Genomic DNA, 23,266 nt, shown 5'->3' with positions numbered 1-23,266 from the left:
GAAGACATTTAAAAACTGTAGCACAACATAAGAGGTGGTAAAGGTGTCTGAAATTCACATCCCTAAGAAATGGAATTCAGAAAACTGAAACACAATCTGACTTAAGACTTTTTTTTTTTATCAAAAAACATTACAAAAACACAAAGAATCGTTCGTACATTTGACCTTTTGGCTCATACATGTTTTGTCAATTTGAGTTTCTGATCATAAATACATTATGAGCAACAACAACATGAAAAAAAAACCCACCAAGTTGTTATTTGAGCTTTCTTTTATAAATACAAAATATTACCTTAAAATACAACCAGTTTTTCCTTTTTGTAGTTAAAATGGAGTCAATTTTTTAAGTTGGTTTAATATTCTTTTCGGATTTACAATAATAAAAACATCAAACCAACCGCTAGAAATAAAGAGATGGACGTTTGCCTGGTATCTCCTTCTCTGAATGCACTATCAGGAAGTGCATGCTTCAACTGGTTGAGGGAAGTATGGTAGAGTATTTTGTCACAGGGCTTAGGCTTACATTGGAATAGAAATGTGTATATAAAAAGAAAGTCCTGATCTATTTGCCAACTCTTGAAACATTAAATGTGTTTTTTTTTTGTTCTTGTTCATCTTCATTTGTTTTGCAGTGAAAGATGTGTGAACACAACTTTAAAATATACAGAAGAAACAGCGTCTGCCACTGTCCTAGTGTACAACAGTTCAAGAATTATGTGCATGTCTAGGAAAATGAAAAAAAGGGCTGTCATGTTAAATATAAAAAGAGAGTCAGATAAAATTTTTATTTTATGCATCTGTTTTTCAGCCCAAAAAGGATTGTATATCAAATATTATGTAGTTTATAACTAAATCCAAATTAGTTTTCTTTTCATTAAAGGTTTAAAAAAAACCTCACCAAATTATCAACACATTTATATATTCCAATGTCCTTTAACGTTTTGACAAAACAAATGGAGGGAAAGGACCAAAGTCCAAAACTGTGGCAGCAACCTATTCCACCATGCGCATGCGCCACAGGTTCATACTCGTGTTCGGGACGCTAGGGGGCGCTAGCGTTTCCTTCAGACTCCTACGAGCCGAGGACTTTACCCGCGCAGCTCGCGTCAAAGGAGGTAGGCCTCATGTTTATTTTTCATCATATTTTTTATTTTACAACTGGATTTCTACGCGTATATACGATGCACTGACACCAGGGCCTGGATGAAAAGCCAGAGCGACTAGCGGGGGTCCATATTCTCCGCTTTAAAGGCATTTGTTTAGCATCGGCTGGCGGTGTTTAAGCTAACGCTAGGCTCAGAAGGTTACCGTCTTTAGCCGTACATCCGCGGTTTCCTGTAACGAGTTACCCTATAAACGTTGTTGTGGGTGCTTTCAGTTGAAGACGCGTATTTACTTACTCCCCACAAGTAAAACGTGTTTATCGCTGTGTTTTATGCACGCTGCAGAGTCGTGCGATTTGTGTACTGTTGGTGCAGCACGGCTAGCTAGCTAGCCTAGCCACACCATTACATATCCTGTTCGGCTGAGAAACCGCGCAGAACGGATCAGTTTGAAAGTCCGACGCGGCGGCCGTAAACCGTGGCTAACCACCGCGTGTGTTTCCTCCTAACTTTGCCGCTTTAGAACGACGACAAACCCCGAGAGTCAACGCACGGAAACGACCATGAGTTTAGACGTGAAAAAACTGAAAGTGAACGAGTTAAAGGAGGAGCTCCAGCGCCGCGGCCTTGACACCCGAGGCCTGAAGGCGGACCTGATGGAGAGGCTGAAAGCCGCCCTGGAGGCTGAATCTGAGGCGGACACCTCGGAGCAAACCGGCCAGGAGGAAGGCGGCGAGCAAGACCGAGACGAAGAGGACGCGCAGGAGCAAGAAGGTAAAGTGCTGCACCGGAAAATCACGGAGACTGTGAGGTATCCTGCACTTTACTTCCGGACATTCTGTACGCACAACCTCACGAGTGAAAGATGGAAAAAGTCACTCATTCATTCGTTAGACTAACATTATCCGCGTGTGTGTGTATTATATTATATGAATGAAACTTATTTTTAGGTTCTTAACTGATATGGCCTTACCAAATATCCATAAATGTGGGTTTTTAGCACGTTTGTTCTGATTTAATCAGTCGTTTTCTTATATAGCTCTTTACACAGCCAGTAAAAGCGACCGAAGTGCTTTACATTTAAAAAACATTGTAAATATACAGGGATAAAAAAAACATTACCATAGGAACGGGTAATAAAACATAAAAATAGCCAGCCTGACTAAATATGTTTTATGATTTCGTTTAAAAACACTTAGATAAGTGGTGCAGTGTAGATCCAGAGGGACTTGGTTCCAGCCCCCCCACAGTGTTTGGACTTGTCCTTAGTATATAGGGCTGGGCGAAATGGCTTAGAAATAAAATGTGTGACTTTATCATACCAAATCCGATTAATAGTTTTGTTTTCGTCCCTCGTTTTCGTTTCGCTTAAAGAAATTATTTTAAAAACGTGCTTTTTTTTTGTCAAACATTCTGTCTGAGAGTTGACCTGAATTCAGAGTGCAGTTAAATCCAAGCTGTGAAACATGCTTGTAGAACAAGATGGTGGCCCGGCCGTTGTAAACAATGATATTATCACTTAATGTTTGCATTGGCAAAACAAAATCCAGATTTTCCAAAAATGACATCTATTAAAAAAAGTGTACATTTGAATTAATTAAATCGATTTATCCCCCAGTCCTATTAGTATACCTTAAAAAACTGATTCATTTAAATACCTGCCAGGCATATGAAAGCTTAGTGATTGAGAAAAATAAGTAGGGACCAGACCATCAAATGCTTTAAAGACGAACAATATAAATTTAAAATCTATTCTAAAACAGACAGGTAGCCAGAGCAGAGGTGATGTGATTAGAAGACGGGCTGTTGCGCTTTTGACAAGCTGAAGGCGAATGAGAGATGACTGAGACAGTCATCATAGTATTAGTTGTTTCGTGAGTTTTTATTGTATAGTTTCCATTTTTTGACCAGCTGTGTTTTGGAATGATGCTGCATGCAGTTTGGAGATCGGCTATCTGTAAAATGTCTGATTCTCTGTCAGTAAATCAGTCAATAAGTGTGCTGAGGCGTTAGCTGGTGAATCAGGGTAATCAGTGTAGCTTCATGTACACAGTAATCACGTCCTACATGTGCCATGTAATGTTTAGTTTTGTTTATAAAGTCCCAATTTCTACAAGTTTGAATGAAAATGAATACTTTCCCCCTTGTTTTTCAGCAGCAGAGCAAGACGACGGAGCTGACGACGGAGGCGAGGATGGCGATGAGATGGGTGACAATCCTCCAGAGGAAGACGAGGGCAGAGATTCGGGTGGCTACTATGAGGAGGAGGAGGCAGAACCCGAGCAGTACGAAAGTCAGCCGGCTTCAGACTCGGGCGACGGCGATGCGCAAAGAATGAGCGGGGCGTCCGAGGAGAGCAAGCCCGAGGCGAAGTTTGAGGAGAACACAAATGGTTATTATCAGATTCCTTCCCGTCTTAATAACGTTTTGTTCAGCTGCCGCAGAACCACAACTGATCCGAAGAAGGTTCTTGTGTGTACATGTTCCAGGGTTGTTAGTTAAAAAGTTGTCGCACGCTGAATGTTGTTTGTATCAAACGTGCTGAGATGGTTCTTGTGTCTTTCAGAAATTAAAACCGAAATCAAAACAGAAGAGGAGGCGGAGCCAGTTGAAGACGGACAGCAAGAGGCTCAGGGGACTGAACAGCAAAGCCAGGCGGAGGTCAAAGCGGAGGATAACAAAGGTGGAAACAGCCGGAAGAGACCACACGAGGAGAACAGGGGCTACGGCTACTACGAGCACCGCGAGGAGAAGAGGTAAGCCGCTTCTGCCGTCCTTCACGTCTGCAGGTAGTAAAACAGGAAGTTAAAGACGTCTGGACGTTCTAGGGGCTGATTTTGTGTTTGTGCAGGTCGCGTACACCACAGCCTCCCGCTGAAGACGAGGAAGAGACGGTAGACGACTCCATGGTCACAATTGATACATGTAGGTTATAAGCCCAAATATTTGTTGTAGATATTTTTGTCTGTTTTCACAATTTTCGTTTCGTTTCACCCCTACGCTGTTTTGTACTTTTTTTGTACCTGATGTTTCTCGGTTCGAACCGCAGAGTTTTTCTACCAATCACTTCAACTCGACCTTAGAAGTTATTTTCTACGGTCTGTGCTTTAGACTTAGACTTAGACAATCTTCATTGTCATTTTGTATGCACAGAGTGCGTACAGAGCGAAATTTCATTTGCATACAGCTTAAGAATCTCAGTGAATTGCAGTGGATTTCAGGATATAAAGTAACTTTGCAGGATAATAAAGTAACTTTGCAGGATAATAAAGTAACTTTGCAGGATAATAAAGTAACTTTGCAGGATAATAAAGTAACTTTGCAGGATGATAATAAAGTAACTTTGCAGGATAATAAAGTAACTTTGCATGATGATAATAAAGTAACTTTGCAGGATAATAATAAAGTAACTTTGCAGGATGATAATAAAGTAACTTTGCAGGATAATAATAAAGTAACTTTGCAGGATGATAATAAAGTAACTTTGCAGGATAATAATAAAGTAACTTTGCAGGATGATAATAAAGTAACTTTGCAGGATGATAATAAAGTAACTTTGCAGGATGATAATAAAGTAACTTTGCAGGATGATAATAAAGTAACTTTGCAGGATGATAATAAAGTAACTTTGCAGGATGATAGTAAAGTAACTTTGCAGGATGATAGTAAAGTAGCTTTGCAGGATGATAGTAAAGTAGCTTTGCAGGATGATAATAAAGTAGCTTTGCAGGATGGTAATAAAGTAACTTTGCAGGATGGTAATATGGTAACTTTGCAGGATGGTAATATGGTAACTTTGCAGGATGGTAATAAAGTAACTTTGCAGGATGGTAATAAAGTAACTTTGCAGGATGGTAATAAAGTAACTTTGCAGGATGGTAATAAAGTAACTTTGCAGGATGGTAATAAAGTAACTTTGCAGGATGGTAATAAAGTAACTTTGCAGGATGATAATAAAGTAGCTTTGCAGGATGATAATAAAGTAACTTTGCAGGATGATAATAAAGTAGCTTTGCAGGATAGTTTCAGGATAAAGTGCAGCGTGTCGGGGAAAGTTTTCAACTGCAGTGTCCAGAGATTAAAACTCTTAATGTATTTTGTGTTTTTCAAAGGTGATCAATTAACAGTTTAGTGTAAAGTACCATGTAAGATAACTTGTCTTGTGTCCCCCCCCCCCAGACAACTGTGACCTGCACTTCAAAGTGTCCAGGGATCGCTACAGTGGCTATCCACTGACCATCGAGGGCTTCGCCTACCTGTGGGCTGGAGCTCGAGCGACTCACGGTGTCACTCAGGGACGTGTTTGTTATGAGATGAAGGTAAATTACAGTGAAATAATGTCTTGTTGGTTATGTGGACACATCTCAGTGTAAAATATTGCTTTTTTTTTTTTTTTTCAAATATCTTAAACATGAAAGAAGGGTCTGCTAGAATGATGCCTTTAAATATCGGATTGCTGCTGATTGTTAATTAGGGCTGAACAATTAATCACATTTTCAATATAATCGTGATTTTAAAAAAAACGTAATTTCCAAATCGCAGAGGTCTGCAATTTTTGGCTATGTAACAATTGGCGTCCATTAGGTGTCAGTAAAATGTTTAAAGTGGGTTTGCCTCCACATGGAAGGGAAGACGGTTGCAGCAATGAGATAATCTAACTTTATTACTTGTTTTAGAGGTTTTATAATCATATATAGCATTAAGTACTGGTCAATCAGTTTAATACATAGACTTGCTTGTTGGTTGGACTTTATGTTCAACAAGGATTGATGTCCAATTAAATCAAAAGCTGTTCTCTTGAATAATATTCTGATCAATAGAAACATTAAAAGTTCATATTTAAAATAGTCGTTGTTTACAAACATCTTTATTTAGAGGCCATTTTTGTTGCTTTTTAGTTAACGCAGAGAAAACTCAAAATTGCCATTTTGATTGAAATATATCGTAGGCAGAACGCAATCATTACTGCTCCTAGTTTAGACGCTGTGGGTCTTTTAGCAACTAATCCACATGGCGAGGAAACTAATTGATTTGTTGTTTGTATATATTTTAAAACACATCATAAATTAAACTGGGAAAAAAATCTCAACATTAAGAAGAAAAATCACAATTAAATTAATTTCTAAAATCGTTCAGCCCTATTGTTAATACAGATTAACTAAACCTCGGTGAAATTAGGTTTGATTCTCATTACAGAAGTTTAGTTCTTTCCTCCATTATCTGTCGTTTTTGTTACGCTGTCCTCAGATCAACGAGGAGATTCCTGTGAAGCACCTCCCCAGCAGCGAGCCCGACCCCCACGTGGTCCGCATCGGATGGTCCCTCAACAACTGCAGCACTCAGCTTGGTGAGAACGGCGACATCCTGGCGCACTGACTGTCCTTCTGTGATGCTCTTGAGTCGAAGGAGATCTTTTTTTGTGTTTTTTTTTTTTTCATGAAGGCGAGGAGCCCTTCTCTTTTGGATATGGAGGCACAGGGAAAAAATCCAGCGACTGCAAGTTTGCCGACTACGGCGAGCGGTTTGGTGAGAACGACGTCATCGGCTGCTACATTGTAAGTTGCGCAAGTCTTGAAAGTCTTAATAAGTATGGAATTTTGAAACACTGTTTTCCAGACCTTGAAAAGTCTTGAATTTTGAGTGAAAGTCTTAATAAAGTATGGGGGAAAAAAATGTATGGTAGAATTTTACAGTATGCTCAAAGGCATTGTGAAATGAGAAATAGGAAGGTAGGCTATAAAACTATAATTTTACTAACTGGTCACGTACTGTATTAGCCTAATGGAATCAAACACTTGTTTGGTGTGAAATTCATGTACTTGTGATTTTCATGTTTTGAAACGTTTTCATCAGTAAAAGCATAATTTACTGTGAATAATGCATTTGTTCATTGAATACTAGCCTATAAAAATTAACATTTCTAATAAACAGTTTGTACAATCTCAACCAATGAAGTAGGCAGTAGGCACACAAGTATACAAGTACATAAAGTTAAGGTCTTGGGGAAAAAAAATATCAGTTTTGAAAAAGTCTGGAATTTTAATTTGGAAAAAGAGCAAGCACCCTGCTGGGATTATGTGTCTCCACGGTCTTGTTCTTCATAAGGCCTGTTGTAAGATGAATTATAATAATAATCCGTTTTAATATTAAGAATAACTAAGTACGTTTTACTTTCCCGTACCTCTGCTGTTGTAGGACTTTGAAAGCAGCGACGAGGTAGAGATGGGCTTCTCGAAGAACGGCGTGAATCTGGGCGTGGCGTTCCGGACGACCAAGGAGGCGCTGGCGGGGCGCGCCCTTTTCCCCCACGTGCTGGTGAAGAACTGCGCTGTCGAGTTCAACTTTGGCCAGAAGCGGGAGCCCTACTTCCCCCCGCAGGAGGGATACACCTTCCTGCTGGATCTGCCCATGCAGGACAAGATCAGAGGCACGAAGGGACCCGCCAACAAGTCTGAGTGCGAGGTAAGGCTTTGCTGACACGCCGTCAGTTCAGATGTCGTAGGAAAGTGTTATGTGAGTAGATAATGGGAACCCAGCATATTTGACTGGAGAATATTTTCATCAGAGCTATGGATATTAGGGCTGAACGATAATTCAATAACAATATACACCGATTGATAGAAGAAAAGGTTCAATAAAAAGTTAAATAAAATAACAGTTTTTGTTCCTGTTACATTCTATCCATATAGTTTGATATAACCACTGAGCTATATTATACACTGGAGTGCTAATCACCGTCTGTTAGAAACGAGTCGCTTTGAAGCCACCAGCCGCCATATTGGTACTCCCTATTTCCCTCCAGTAACTAGGGAATATGTGCGCTACAGCATCGAATAATGAGGCTTTTCTCATGTTCAGGGGGGCTTAAGACTTTTAAAATGTCAAATGCTATATAATTTTGTTATGTTCTAAAACTATCAAGTACTGAGAAAGTCATGTGCTGAAATATTTTGCATTTTATTTGTTTATTTATATATATATATATATATATATATATATATATATATATATATATATATATATATATATATATATATATATATATATATATATATATATATATATATATATATATAAAATTCAATTCAATTTTATTTATATAGCGCCAAATCATGAAACATGTCATCTAAAGGCACTTTACAAAATCAAGTTCAATCATATTATACAGATTATACAGATTGGTCAAAAATTTCCTATATAAGGAAACCAGTTGATTGCATCAAAGTCCCGACAAGCAACATTCACTCCTGGAGAACCGTAGAGCCACAGGGAGAGTCGTCTGCATTGTACATGGCTTTGCTGCAATCCCTCATACTGAGCAAGCATGAAGCGACAGTGGAAAGAAAAACTCCCCATTAAAAGGGGAGTTTTTCTTCCCATATATATATATATATATATATATATATATATATATATATATATATATATATATATATATATATATATATATATATATATATATAGCACCTAATTTCCTAGTAGTTAATAGTGTTAGTACATCCACTGACTGTAGAATTATCTATGAAACGTTTTCACTCAGCCAGAAAACTGCTTGTTATTGCAACCAAATCCTGTGGGATTCTGTGAGAGTAGGGAGTAGCAAGATGGCGGCCAGTGACTTCAGTTTTTCAGCAAAATCAGCACTCCAGTGTATTAAATAGCTCAGTGGATATAACAGTCGTTACATCCTCCCAGCCAATCACAATGGAGACCCAGGAACCAAGCTCCGCCCCCTTCAAAGAGTTCAGTTCTTTTTATTCTATTAAAAACTTGCAGTTTTGGTAAAAAGTTGGTTGAATAAAAGGCTGAGTTTGAATTCAGTGTTTGTTGTTCTTTATCTAAAAATAGTTTGCAGCAAAGCATAAAATGTCCAGGGCTGCACTTAAAATATGTTCAGAATTTGTTAATTAGCAATATCCATCAATATGATTTCTATTTTATCATTGTTATTTTTTTTTTTATTTTTTTATTTAGATCGTCCAGCCCTAATAGATATGCTGATATGTCGTAACAGATGTGTGTTTTTACAAGATAAATAAAATCAGTTGTAGGGAGGATGTAGGATAATGTCTTATGGTGTTTTTTTTTTTTAATATAATAAACCAGTTTTGTCACGTTTTTGCTGTTAAATTAACAAAAAGACGGCTCTCTAGGAAGTGACGTGAATGCATTCAGAGTCGGACAATTTGATTAAATAAAACGATAATAAGGATATTACTGAATAGAAAAACAATTTTTACAAGAGGAAAAAGTCACATAAAATAACAGAAAACTGTGGTTTGTGATAAATAAAAACCAACACTTGTGTTCTCGTTACAGATTCTGATGATGGTCGGTCTGCCCGCCTGCGGTAAAACCACCTGGGCCATAAAACACGCCGAGGAAAACCCAGACAAAAAGTACAACATCCTGGGCACGAACGCCATCATGGACAAGATGAAGGTCTGTTATGCTATAAACCCGGGGAAACGCGGCCGGACCTTCGCGGGCCCGCTCCGTTTTCAGACCCATATGTGTGCTTCCTGCGCAGGTGATGGGGCTCCGCCGGCAGAGGAACTACTCGGGTCGCTGGGATGTCCTCATCCAGCAGGCCACCCAGTGCCTGAACCGGCTGATCGAGATCGCCGCCCGCAAGAAACGCAACTACATCCTGGATCAGGTACTGCTCCTCCACCTACACTCGGTTCTGATCCTCACCACAGTGAGTCAATGTGCCCTGATGATCACTTTCTCTCTAATGGATTATTTATTTATCTTTCAGGGGGTCTCTGTGTATTATAGAGTAGAAGAAGCATTGATCACCCTGTTGTCACTTGCTTGTCGTGTAACAGAAAATGATTTAACGGCTTTCAGAAGCGACAGAATAATGTCATGTTTTTTTACTCCCTCCGTATATTTGCACTATATTTGCTATCTATTTCATGTCATACTGCGGTATTGTTTGTCTTGTGAAAAATGTACAAGTAAACCATGACTTTGTAAAGATGTTGAGAAACAAGTAAGCTCTGACTGGTGAGTAAGAAAAACACCTTCTGTTGCTAATTTAATAAGCCAGAGTTTTAAAAGGCTACTTTTAAAGTGAGAAAGATGGAGCTTTTGATTGTGTTTTTCTTAAAAAACAAAAACAAAAAAATAATTTAAATTAATTGACCCTGAAGGTAAGTAGTGACTAACAGAATTTAGATTTTCAGATCCTTGTACTCAGCAAATGTGTAAAAGGTAAGTGGGTCTAGTGGCTCTTTTTCCGTGGAAACTGTGAGTATGTGAAGGTGAGTTTTACATGTTTGTCATTGTTTGAAATGGGACTAGAGCTCCAGCGACGAAAAAGCAGCGAAGGTAAGTGAGAGGGACCCATCAGAGTAGCCAGGTCGTTCAGGTTATTCAGGAGCAGTTTCAGCGTAAATCGGCTCTTTTGATGACGAGTTTTCGGCTCGGCGGATCAGTTTAGTCCTGCTTTACACCACTGATTATAGTTTTTCATTTTCTTTTACAAAAAAACCAACAAATCTTTCTTTAACTGCATGCCTTTCTGGAAGCACGCTTTCTAAGAGGTGACGGGCCCAGATCTGTCGAATCATCATGCGTCGCGTTCTAATCTAGATGATGGCCAACGGCGTCGTTTACATGCAGGCTGCTTTTAGGACGCACGCACACATGAATGACTGGCACAGCTGGGAAAAGTGATGTGATGGTCAGTTGCTGTCGAACAGGAGAGTAGATCCATACGCTTTGCTAATATTTGTTAAATTTGTTAAATGCACACTTCTTATTCCTGGCCCCCATTTTTTTAGATTAAGCCTGGGGTTAGTTATAGTCTAACTTGGGGATGAACGATTTTGTAAAATAATCTAATTGCAATATTTTTTCTTAATATTGTGATTTATTTTTTTCCAGTTTAATTTATCATGTGTTTTAAAATATATACAAACAACAAATCAATTTGTTTCCTCGCCATGTGGATTAGTTGCTAAAAGACCCACAGCATCTAAACTCAGAGCAGAAATTATTGCGTTCTGCCTACAATATATTTCAATCAAAATTGCAAGTTTGACTTTTCTCTGCATTAACCACAAGCAAAGGAAATGGCGTCTAAATAAAGATGTTTGTAAACAAGGACTATTTTAAATATGAATTTTTAATGTTTCTTTTGATCAGAATATTATTCAAGAGAACAGCTTTTAATTTAATTAGACATTAATTCTTGTTGAACATAAAGTCCAACCAACAAACAAGTCTATGTATTAAACTGATTGACCTGTACTTAATGCTTTGTATGATTATACAAACTCTAAAACAAGTAATAAAATTAGATTATCTCACTGCTGCAACTGTCTTCCCTTCCATGTGGAGGCAAACCCACTTTAAACATTTTACTGACACCTAAAGGACGCGTCTGATTCCCTAATTGTTACATAGCCAAAAATTGCAGACTCTGCGATTTGGAAATTGCGTTTTTTTTAAATCGCGATTATATTGAAAATGCGATTAATTGTTCAGCCCTAGTCTAACTATTCAAACTCGTTAGTTTACCAGCGCCGGCACATTAGTGTCCGTTTTGTGTCTCTTACCGGTATCTTAGATCCGGTTGGTCGGTTAAATGCCAGAATAAGCTCGTTTTCTGCAGGTTTCAGTGTTAATACCAAACGTTCGTAGTCATGATTTTAAAGCATTGCGATGGATGGCGTCCAAGAAAAGTCTGTTGTTTTGTTAGATGCTTTTAGCTTGGCTTGGTAAACGGTGCATTTTGGCTGAGAAAGACTTGTAATTTGATGGAAGTCACGTCCTTATGCCACAGCTCGCTAATGGCGCTGAGGTCCGCTTTTTTTTATCTAGACGACATTTAATCAAGTCTCGTTCAAAATCTAAACTACTTTGACTGGTTGAGCTCGAGCTGGAGGACTCGACGCTGAGAAGAGGATCTTTTAAAACACAATTTGAGATTTATGAAATACTTGTTTTGTTGTTTAAACTCTAAAGGAGCATTTGCGCTGCTGTTTTTAGGACAAGCTTGTACTCAGACCTAAACGAGGAGGGAGCGTTAGCACAACTGTGAATGATGACGTGTACGGCAGGGCGATGGGGACCAAAAACAGGAGCTCTGTATTTTTAGGCTGAATGCGCATATACAATATTCTCTCGTTATGTTTTTCTTTGCATAAAGTAATTATAAAAAAAGCATCTCTGAATCAAAACTTGATCCCAAAGGTCTCCAGTGCAGTTTTTCACAAACAGATGTCGATAAATATGAGAAGCAGCTGAAAAATAACACAGAAATTTATAATTCTAAGGCGATGTAGACCATCTCGATATAGTCTCATTTTCTATATATATTTTTTTTCTTTTCTTTATCTGCATTTTGAAAATCTCGATATATTGCCCAGCTCTAAGAACGTGTTATTTCAGAGCAGAAAGATGTCGACGTTTTCTATGCCGCCGGTTCTCAAACTTTTAGTGGCCAGGGACGACTTGGCAGCGGCAAAAACTTTCCAAGGACTCCTTTAGATTCCTCATGCTGATAGTATTTTTAAACAGCCTTTTATACTGTTAAAATACATTAGGAATTATGTATGTATTTAAAAAAAAAAAAGGTATATAAATATGGCTAATATTAGAAATTTGTTGGAAGTTAGATCGTCGTTCTCGTTGGAGCCAAACTCGATGTAACTGTCATACTTCCTCATTTTAGCAGATTTGGCTTTTATTTTACTTGATCAAGTGGACGGGGTTAAATATTTGTCCATTGTGTTACTCAGCTCAACACATCCTCAGCAGCGCCTCTTCAGGCTTCTCGTTACCCGAGTGCTGCTATTTCACGTGTTTGCTTAACAATTTGTTTGCCTGGAAGGGTTTTAATTCATCATTAATGTTTCCACGACCAAAGTTTGCAATAATACACAAACTGTTCAGAAATCTTCTTTGGACTATGCCCAGATTTTCCTTTTTAGAGCTTTTGTTTTTATGTTGGGAAATTAGTATTTTAGTAATTCGATTATTCCATACTCACCGCAGATTCTCTAAAACGTTATGAGATTTATAAAACCTTCTTTGTGTTTTTGTGAAAACAAAAAAGCAGCTTCTTCTGTTTTCTAAATTGACCTTGGTGCATCGTTACACCCGGACGCTGAATATCAACCGTACTGACTTAACAACAGAGTCTTCCTGGCTTTAATGGGAATAAAATAAACATTTGTGTCGCCTATTTGTCTCATAGTTGAAGTGATCATGTTGCTCTTAACCTAAAGATTATTGATTACGTCGCTCCACTTTGCTTTTGGAAATGTTCGAGTGGGACTTTTTTAAAATTATTTATTTATTCAGTGTCTTGAAATTAAATAATTAAAACAAAGTATTTGTCCATTGTGTTACTCAGCTCAACACATCCTCAGCAGCGCCTCTTCAGGCCCGACAACATGCGTTTCACCGACCCAACTCGTGGTTCAGTCTTTTTGAAAAAGCTTCTTAGACGTATCGAGAGGTAACGTTACCCGAGTGCTGCTATTTCACGTGTTTGCTTAAAAATCTGTTTGCCTGGAAGGGTTTTAATTCATCATTAATGTTTCCACGACCAAAGTTTGCAATAATACACAAACCGTTCAGAAATCTTCTTTGGACTAAATGCCCAGATTTTCCTTTTTAGAGCTTTTGTTTTTATGTTGGGAAATTAGTATTTAAGTAATTCGATTATTCCAGACTGACTGCAGATTCTCTAAAACGTTATGAGATTTATAAAACCTTCTTTGTGTTTTTGTGAAAACAAAAAAGCAGCTTCTTCTGTTTTCTAAATTGACCTCGGTGCATCGTTACACCCGGACGCAGAATATCAACCGTACTGACTTAACAACAGACTCTTCCTGGCTTTAATGGGATTAAAATAAACATTTGTGTCGCCTATTTGTCTCATAGTTGGGAGTGATCATGTTGCTCTTAGCCTAAAGATTATTGATTACGTCGCTCCACTTTGCGTTTGGAAATGTTCTAGTGGGACTTTTTTTTATTATTTATTTATTCAGTTTCTTGAAATTAAATAATTAAAACAAAAATACTTTGTAAAGATGAATTAAATGTTGACCCCAAATGTATGGGGGCTTTAACATGTTCTGTGTTCAGAAACACGTTTTTAATCAGAATCGACTTAAAATCGACAACTTTGTGACACAAACAAGGAGTTTTACTTCGGTTCCTATTAGAGCGGGGCGATGAGGCTTGAAAATAAAATGTCCGGTTTTATTATACCAAATCTGATTAATCAATTTATTTATTTATTCCCCCCCCCCCTCCTTTTTGTTTATATAATTTTTAAAACTTGCTTTTATGTCAAACGTTTTGTCCTGGAGTTCACCTGAATTAAAAGTGCAACTAAACACAAGCTGTGAAACGTGATGCCGTAGTAAACACTGAAAATATAATGAAGTAATAAATAAATTCATAAAGTGCCTCGTCGTTCCAAAACTTAAAACTTAACAAATTGTAAGTTTGAATTAATCAAATCGTTTTATCGACCTGCACTAGTTCCACTTTGCTCTCAACAGAGACATTTTATGTACAAATACACAGAACTAATTGAAAGACTTCAAACTTGCACCTGTCTTTATAAAAGAGGAATTTGGGTTGGTGCAAATATGCGGCGTTTCGATGTGGACTCCTCACTAGGGCTGAACGATTTTGGAAAATAATCTAATTGCGATTTTGTTACCTTAATATTGCGATTTAATGCGATTCTTTATTTATTTATTTTCTTCAGTTTAATTTATCATGTCTTTTTAAACATATACAAACAAATAAATCTGTTTCATCGCTGTGCAGATCAGGTGCTAAAAGAGCCGCTGCGTCTAAACTCGGAGCAGAAATGATTGCGTTCTGCCTACGATATATTTCAACCAAAATTATGATTTGATTTTGACTTTTCTCTGCATTAACCACAAGCAACAAAAATGGCCTCTAGATAAAAATGTTTGTAAACAAGGACTATTTAAAACAAGAACTTTTAATGTTTTAATTAATCAGAATATTACTAAAGAGAACGATTTTTAATTGATTTGGACATCAAACCTTGTTGAACCTAAAGTGTGAGCAACAAACAAGTCTATGTATTAAACTAATTGACCAGAACTTAAAGTTATGGGGAGATTCCTGAAAGTTTCTGGTAAAACAGTATGATTATATAAACTCTAAAACAATAAAATTAGATTATCTCACTGCTCTCTTCCCTTCCGCGTTGAGGCAAACCCACTTTAAACATTTTACCAGCACCTAATGGACGCGTCTGATTCACTAATTGTTACAAAGCTAAAAATTGCAGACCTCTGCGATTTGGAAATTGCGTTTTTTTAAAATTGCGCTTATATTGCAAATGCGATTAATTGTGCACCCCTAATCCCCACCGCCTGGGGGAGGAAGCCGTCTCTGTGGCCGCTGGGCTTAGCAAACGACGCTCTGCAGTGTCGCCGTGGAAGCAAACATTTAAGCGGGTTGTGTCCAGGATGCGTGGGATCTGCAGAGATGCTAGCTGCCCTAGACCTGTACAGGTCATGGATGGAGGGAAGGTCAGAACCAGGGGTTTTCTGCAGCTAGACCATGATTGGTGATCTCAGTAATTAAACTGAATATGAAGATAAAGCAGCCTACTGACTTAAAGCCGCGGTGCTTATTGTGCAGTTTGTATGTTTGCCTGCTAGGTTGTTAGAAAGGTCCCAGAGGTGAGCATTCGGACTAATTTGTGGGATCTCAGGTTTACTCGCAAATCTCGTGTTTTCATTGTTAAGAAATCAGAAGAAGAAAGCAACAGTTTTAATGCTTTGTCGTCACAAAGTTTTAAAATCAGGAACACGGACTGCTTTGAAAAGGCTTTTTTATTTGAATTTAGCTTTTTCACCTAGTAATTATGCATAATTTAGCTTTTTTCTTTGTGTGTGTGGCCAGCAGCACTTTCTGGTCTTCCTTTTGACGCCTTCAGCTTTATTAGATTAATAAATAATTGAAAGTATCTCAGCGGCCTAGCAGCAACGTTTTAGATCCTAACGACGATCGCCTACCTGCTCAATATGGCCGCCCGCCTTGGTTCACTGATGAGAAAGCTGTGCGTCTTTTATCTAACTAACCGAGCAGACAGCTTAGCGGAGCGTGGGGTCCCCTCTGATAACTAACATTGATCCGCAGCCACCGGGTCCCCGGGACGCCGCAGCTTCAAGGTGAGTGTGTGGCGTGACGAGAGGCCTGCAAACCCCCCCCCCCTATAGACGTGACACCGAAGCCAAACCTCTCTCACTTGATTATTGCAGGGTTCCAGCTTCCTTCCAGTGGAAAGCCTTTACAAGTAAACAATAACAAACAAGCTTCTACTTCTTTCTTGTCACCATTGCTAGACAAATGTATATGGATCAGCAAGGAGACGAAAAATGCGTCCTTTTGAAGGTTTTCAACGCAAGGCTATTGTAATTTGTCCCACGGACGAGGATTTTAAAGAACGAACATTAAAGCAAACCAATGAGCAGGGGAAGGATGTGCCCGATCATGCTGTGTTAGAAATGAAAGGTAGGAATGCTGTGGAAACAAATAATTAAAAAAAAAAAAAAAAAGATCTGCTTTTTTTACTTTTTCTATGTGTTGTCTCTGAAATCAAACTTGGAAGATGTCCCCCCCTCCCTCTCCCTCTCCCCTTCCCCCTTACCCACCATAGCCTTTGGCCAGATATCAGACCTGGACTTTTTATTTACATAACAGTTTACATAAATTTGATTCCTATTTTTGCCTTTTTTTCTTCTTCTATCACTTTCCGTTCAGATTCTGACTCGCTGCAAACTGAGACTTTCGCCCCGTTCGGCTCACGTTGCAGGAACCAAATTTTACACCATTGGCTTCCACAAAAAAAGGGACTTTTTCCCCCCCTAAAAAGCAAAGACGTGGTCATATTTCCCGGGTTTTAGGGGCTATGTGGCGGCTCTGGGGGGCTGTGCTCGGTTTGCGGCGCGGTTTCCTCTTCACAACGTTTTTAGTTGTCCCCCTTTGTCCCCCGCCCCGTCTTGTTCTGATGTCCCCTTCCTCTCTGTCTGTCCAAACAAAGGTTTCCTCCATGTCCTCCTGGAGGGGATGTTTGTTCCCTTTACCCCGCCATCTGCTTTCATTTTCTCCTCTTGATTTCTCTCGTTTACGTTGCCCATGTGTCGCACTAATTAGTTTTCATTCTTGTCTTCCGGTGGTGTGGCTGCTCTGGTCTTCACTACACTCCCCCCCCTTCCCCTCTCTCTCTCCTCTCTCTCTCTCCACCCGTCTCTGCTCGGATGGGTGGTCTCCTCCCCCTTCCTGTGGATCGTCTCTCGTCGCTCCACAAGCCAACTTTACCCTCCCCGAGCCCTGCGAGTTCCTGGAGGACGTGGCGTTCGTCGAGCTGCAGCGCGAGGAGGCCGAGAAGCTGCTGAAGCAGTACAACGAGGAGGGCCGCAAGGCCGGCCCGCCGCCCGACAAGCGCTTTGACAACAGGCAGGGCGGCTTCCGCGGCCGCGGCAGCAGCGGGAGCTACCAGCGCTACGACAACCGCGACGGTTTCCGCGGCGGCTACCAGAGCCGTAGCGGAGATGGAGGCAGCTCCTACAGAGGAGGTGAGGCGCTCCTGGGTCCATGTTTAGTGGCTGTCGCCTCTAAGAAGTCAGATTATATTACTTTTAAATAGATAGAGCTTCAAGAAAAGCTGTGGGCTTTTTGTTTTTTTTCTGGAGCGTTGTTATTCCTAAACATGTTTATAGTTTATCTTCGCTGCAGTGATCAGGCGGTTTTATGGCAGCACAGTCTTCGCTGGTCTGAGCCTTAAATACACGGGTACAAAGACAATTCGATTTCAATGAAATTTTATTTATATAGCGGCAATTCATGAAACACGTCATCTCAAGGTTCTTTCCAAAGTCAGACTCCATCAGATCCTCCAGGTTGGTGAGAAAGTTTCCTCTCTAAGGAAACCCAGCAGGTTGCATCAAGTCTCTCCAAGCAGCATTCACTCCTCCTGAAAGAGCGTAGAGCCACAGTGGACAGTCGTCTGCATTGTTGATGGCTTTGCAGCAATCCCTCATACTGAGCATGCATGAAGCGACAGTGGAGAGGAAAACTCCCCTTTAACAGGGAGGAGAACCTCCAGCAGAACCAGAACCAGGCTCAGTGTGAACGCTCATCTGCCTCCACCCACTGGGGCTTAGAGAAGACAGAGCAGAGACACAGAAAGCACAGAAGCTCACATTGACCCAGGAGTACTTTCTATGTTAGATGGTAATAGAGGATGATCTGCCTCCCCTGATGATGTCACAGCTAACAGAACACCAGACCAGGTGTACCTTCTATGAAGAGAAAAAGAGAGAGAACAAAAAGTTAAAAGCTGAAATAACAACAAACAATGCAGATTGGAGAACAGTAGGAGAACTCAGCAGAGTGAGAAAAATAGACCCTGATGTCCTCCAGCAGCCTAAGCCTATAGCAGCATAACTATAGAGGTAGCTCAGGGTAACATGAGCCACTCTAGTTATAAGCTTTGTCACAAAGGAAAGTTTTAAGATTAGTCTTAAAAGTAGACGGGGTGTCTGCCTCACGGACCAAAACTGGGAGTTGGTTCCACAGGAGAGGAGCCTGATAGCTAAAGGATCTGCCTCCCATTCTACTTTTAGAGACTCTAGGAACCACCAGCAGACCTGCAGTCTGAGAGCGAAGTGCTCTGTTAGGAACATACGGGGTAATCAGAGCTCTGATATATGATGGAGCTTGATTATTAAGGGCTTTATACGTTAGAAGAAGAATTTTAAATTCTATTCTTGATGTAACAGGAAGCCAATGAAGGGAAGCTAAAATTGGATAAATATGATCCCTCTTGTTGATTTTAATCAGAACTCTTGCTGCAGAAAGACAAGAAAAGCATTTAAAACAAAATAATTTCTTTTAAACCAGAGCAGCACCTTACATTTGTTAAATCAGCTGTTACATATGTTCAGGTCCATTAATTAAAATTAATTATTTTTTTTATTTTTTTTTTAAAGAAAAATTAAGAATTAACGGCTACTTCGTGTGAAGTAGGGCATTTTAAAACGTCTCTCTTTAACAAATGTTCACCGTAGAGGAAGGTTTCAGTTAAATATGTAATAAATGAGTCGGCCATGTTGGTCATGTGACGGTGGGGCAGCGCCTTAACCCAAGCATTTCTTTTACCATATCTAAATGGTATCAGCCATAAGAGCAACATAAGTAAAGGATGGCAAGGAATTAATGGACGAAGCGAAGGCAAAGGCTCCTTGAAGGGCATCATCTCGTTTATACCACGCTCACTTACGAAAGAGACATTAAATCAAGTATTAATACTCAATTTTTTTCACAAGAAGCTGATAAAACTATAAATTTGAAGCGTTGCTAAGGTAACCAGTGTACAGCTGTACGATTTTGCCAAAACTCTAAATTGTGGTCATGTTTCAACCATAATTGTGATTTAATTTAGACTTTTCTCTGCATTAAGCACAAGCAACAAAAATGGCCTGTAGATGAAGTTGTTTGTAAACAAGGACTATTTCAAATAAGACGTTTTAACTGTTTTTATTAATCAGATTATTATTCAAGAGAATAGCTTGTTGAGTGGGACATCAATCCTTGATGAACATAAAGTGCAACCAACAAACAAGTCTAAGTATCAGTTTGACCGGAACTTGATGCTGTGGTGAGATTCCTGAATTTTTCTGGTAAAAATTATGATAAAATTAAGTAATAAAATTAGATTATCTCACTGCTGCAACAGTCTTCCCTTCCAAACCCACTTTAAACATAATTACTGACACCTAAATGACTCGTCTGGTCCATTAATTGTTACGTAGCCAGAAATTGCAGACCTCTGCGATTTGGAAATTGTTCTTAAAATTGCAATTTTATTGGAAATGGGGTTAATTGTTCAGCCCTAAATCAGCCTCACCAGCTAACGTTTGAGCCAATGCAATTATTTACAACAATCAGGCTGTTTGACCAGAACTTCTTCATTAATGTCCTTTTTAACAGACACCCTGCAGCCAATCAGAACCGAGTATTCACCCAGACCGTGATGTAAATTGTTGCATCCATACTCGTGTATCAAAACTATTGGTGTCTGTGTTTTTTTTTAAAGGCAGTTCAGCATATTTTATAACAACTCAGTGACCACAAACACTTTAATGAGTTTCATTTTCAGTTTGATGTCAAAAAGTTCCCTCAAAGAAACGGTTTGGTCACATTTAAAGAACCTCTAAGGCTTTGCTGTGCCTCTCTGCCTTAGAAGCGGAGTCGGGTTTTTTGTTTTATTCCCTAAAAGCATTGAGATTTGTTTCAAATCTGTTTCCTCTAACCTGCCTTCCTGTGGTACAGGCTACAATCGCGGCAGCTACAACCAGAACCGATGGGGTAACAACTACCGCGAGGGAAGCTCGGATACACGCGGCAGCTACAACCGCAGCCAGCCGTCAGGAGGAAACTACAGCCGCCCCGCTTCCTACAACAAGGGAGCCTACAGCCAGGTAGTTACAGTTCCCTTCATCTAGAAGTTTCACATTAAACCATTAAAGAGGAGTGAAAGGTGCTTAAAGCGTTGCTGCTTAATCAGCAGGGCTACAACCAGAGCTACAGTCCGAGTTACGGCCAGAGCAGCTACAACCAGAACTACTACGGCAGCTACAGTCAGTACCCAGGGTACAGCCAGAGCTACAGCCAGACACCCGCAGCCCCACAGACCTACAACCACCACCAGCAGCAGCCGGCCGCGCAGCAGCAGCCGCCAGCGCAGCAGCAACCGCAGAGCTACAACCAGCAATATCAGCAGGTAAATTCCCCTGAGCAGCAACGCAGAGCGCTGGAGGATCTGAGCTTTAAGGGTCCGTCGTTCCTTTTAACGCTGCCAGCCTCGTATCCTGACCAGGAGTTTTAGGCTGGAAAACCTAAAATACACATTTTAATGCATAAAATAATACAGAACTGAGGACCGACTCTGCAAATAAATAACATGTTAGCACTATTAACCACCAGGTGGCGCTGAGTTATGCTCACGACATTTATGTGTGTGTCTATATATCTCTATCTATATATCTATCTATCTTTATATATCTATCTATCTATCTTTATATCTTTATATATCTATATTTATATATATCTATATTTAGATATAGATATATAGATAGATATATAGATATATATATATATAGATATATATATATATATATAGATAGATATATAGATCTATATATATAGATATATAAGATATAGATCTATATCTCTATATCTATATATATATATATCTCTCTCTCTCTCTCTCTCTATCTAATCTATATATATCTATATATCTATCTATATCTATCGCTATATCTATCTATCTCTATCTCTCTCTATAGCTTCTCTATAGCTCTATATATAGATATATATATAGATATATAGATATATATATATAGATATATCTCTCTATATATCTATCTCTCTATATATATCTCTATCTCTATCTCTCTATATATCTATCTATATATATATATCTATATATATCTATATATATCTATAGATATAGATATAGATATAGATATAGATATAGATATAGATATAGATATATAGATATAGATATATAGATATATAGATATAGATATAGATATATAGATATATAGATATAGATATAGATATATATAGATATAGATATAGATATATATAGATATAGATAGATATATATAGATATATATATAGATATATAGATATAGATATATATAGATATATAGATATATATATATATATATATATATATATATATAGATATAGATATAGATAGATATATATATATAGATATAGAGATATATATATATATATATATATATATATATATATATATATATATATATCTATATCGATATATCGATATATCTATATCGATATATCGATATATCGATATATCTATATAGATATCTATATATAGATATATATAGAGATAGATAGATAGATTACGGTTATGTTGAACTGATATTTAAAATATATGTATTTAATATGGGAGTCAGAAAAGAAAAGGTAGTTTAAAGGATTAGATTGAATTGATTATTTTTGTACACATCATGCAGATGTTCTGCCAGCAGCTTCAAGCATTGAAAACGATGACCTGAGGAGAGCTTCTTTCCTCCATCACTCTTCTGTTTAACGGTTTCTACCCTTGATTTAGACAAAAATCCTAACTTGTATGTTGTTTTTTTTTTTGTTCTCTCCGTTCTTTCAGTACGCTCAGCAGTGGCAGCAATACTACCAGAACCAGAACCAGTGGAACCAGTATTACAGCCAGTACGGTGGCTACCCTGGACAGGGCAGCCAAGGCTCGTCTTCTGGTTCCCAGTAGCTTCCTCCTGCGTTTGTTCCTGGATCTGCCGGTTCCCTCCCCCCCCCCATCCCGACACCTCTGACCTCTGCAAATTGATTTGTTTTTTTGTTTTTTGTACAGTTTCTCTTCAGTCAACTATGGATCCTGTCTGTTTTTAACACACTAGCCTTCGTTTGTCTCTCACGCGTTGTCGAACAGTTCGATGTCTGGCCATTTTTGCCGAACCCCCAGTCCTTTTTTTTTTTTGTTTTTTTGTTTTTTGAGCGTTGACCGTGAGGTGGTAGATGATAGCCGTTCTAAACATGTAATGAATGTTAATGATTATGCATCGGATGTGGATGTCTGACCGCCACGTTTCCCTCGGTTTGAAGAGGCGACTGTGTATATTTATAGGCTACAAAGTGAAAAGACGACAGGAAGAGAGCAGTAAAGCCAGACCAAGCTTAACAGAGAACAAAATGCATGCTTTTCTCCCTCCATCGCCCTTCCCTCTGCCTCGCTCTTTACTTTTCAGTTACTGAGTGAGCATCTTTTATTTACCGCTATAGAAACAGAACATTATGGAGCTTCTTTTTTTTTTTTTTTTATAGGTGTTGGTACCGTAGTATTTAATCTGACCTTTTGATTACGAGTAATCCTTCGCCGCTTGTGTAGTTGTATTTGCATTTTTTTTTTTTTTTTAAATTTCAACCCTTATTGTTTTGGATTGATGCTCATTGAGTCCTGTAGTTCAAGCCATTTTTTTCTACCTTTAAAACAAACAAAAAAAAAAATCAGATTTTTTGACCAGTTACGCCAGCTGTCGTGTCTTTATACAATAAACACAGTTGTAAACACCTGC

At 38.8% G+C, this 23,266-nt stretch overlaps 1 protein-coding gene across 4 annotated transcripts; it reads left to right on the top strand.

The window, feature by feature from the left end:
• The first annotated feature begins 1,028 nt into the window (after positions 1–1,028).
• Positions 1,029–23,265, top strand: hnrnpul1 (heterogeneous nuclear ribonucleoprotein U-like 1). 4 transcript variants are annotated; one of them, XM_036149989.1, is made up of 16 exons: positions 1,029–1,115; positions 1,627–1,877; positions 3,262–3,495; positions 3,670–3,859; positions 3,955–4,028; positions 5,283–5,422; positions 6,351–6,450; positions 6,546–6,658; positions 7,299–7,565; positions 9,423–9,545; positions 9,634–9,762; positions 16,466–16,634; positions 17,432–17,698; positions 20,457–20,605; positions 20,692–20,907; positions 22,327–23,265. In XM_036149989.1, exons 2-16 carry the CDS (start codon positions 1,667–1,669, stop codon positions 22,441–22,443), a joined length of 2,499 nt encoding a protein of 832 aa, XP_036005882.1. In that variant the 5' UTR covers positions 1,029–1,115; positions 1,627–1,666; the 3' UTR covers positions 22,444–23,265. The 4 variants fall into 4 exon arrangements, with proteins under 4 accessions (XP_036005882.1, XP_036005883.1, XP_036005880.1 ...); XM_036149990.1 differs by having other exon boundaries at positions 3,259–3,495; positions 20,695–20,907; positions 22,327–22,443; XM_036149987.1 differs by having other exon boundaries at positions 3,259–3,495; positions 22,327–22,443.
• The last annotated feature ends 1 nt before the right edge of the window (position 23,266 follows it).

Source organism: Fundulus heteroclitus, chromosome 18 (genome assembly GCF_011125445.2).
Source record: "Fundulus heteroclitus isolate FHET01 chromosome 18, MU-UCD_Fhet_4.1, whole genome shotgun sequence".
NCBI lineage: Eukaryota > Metazoa > Chordata > Actinopteri > Cyprinodontiformes > Fundulidae > Fundulus > Fundulus heteroclitus.
This window is presented reverse-complemented; position numbering and strand designations above follow the sequence as displayed.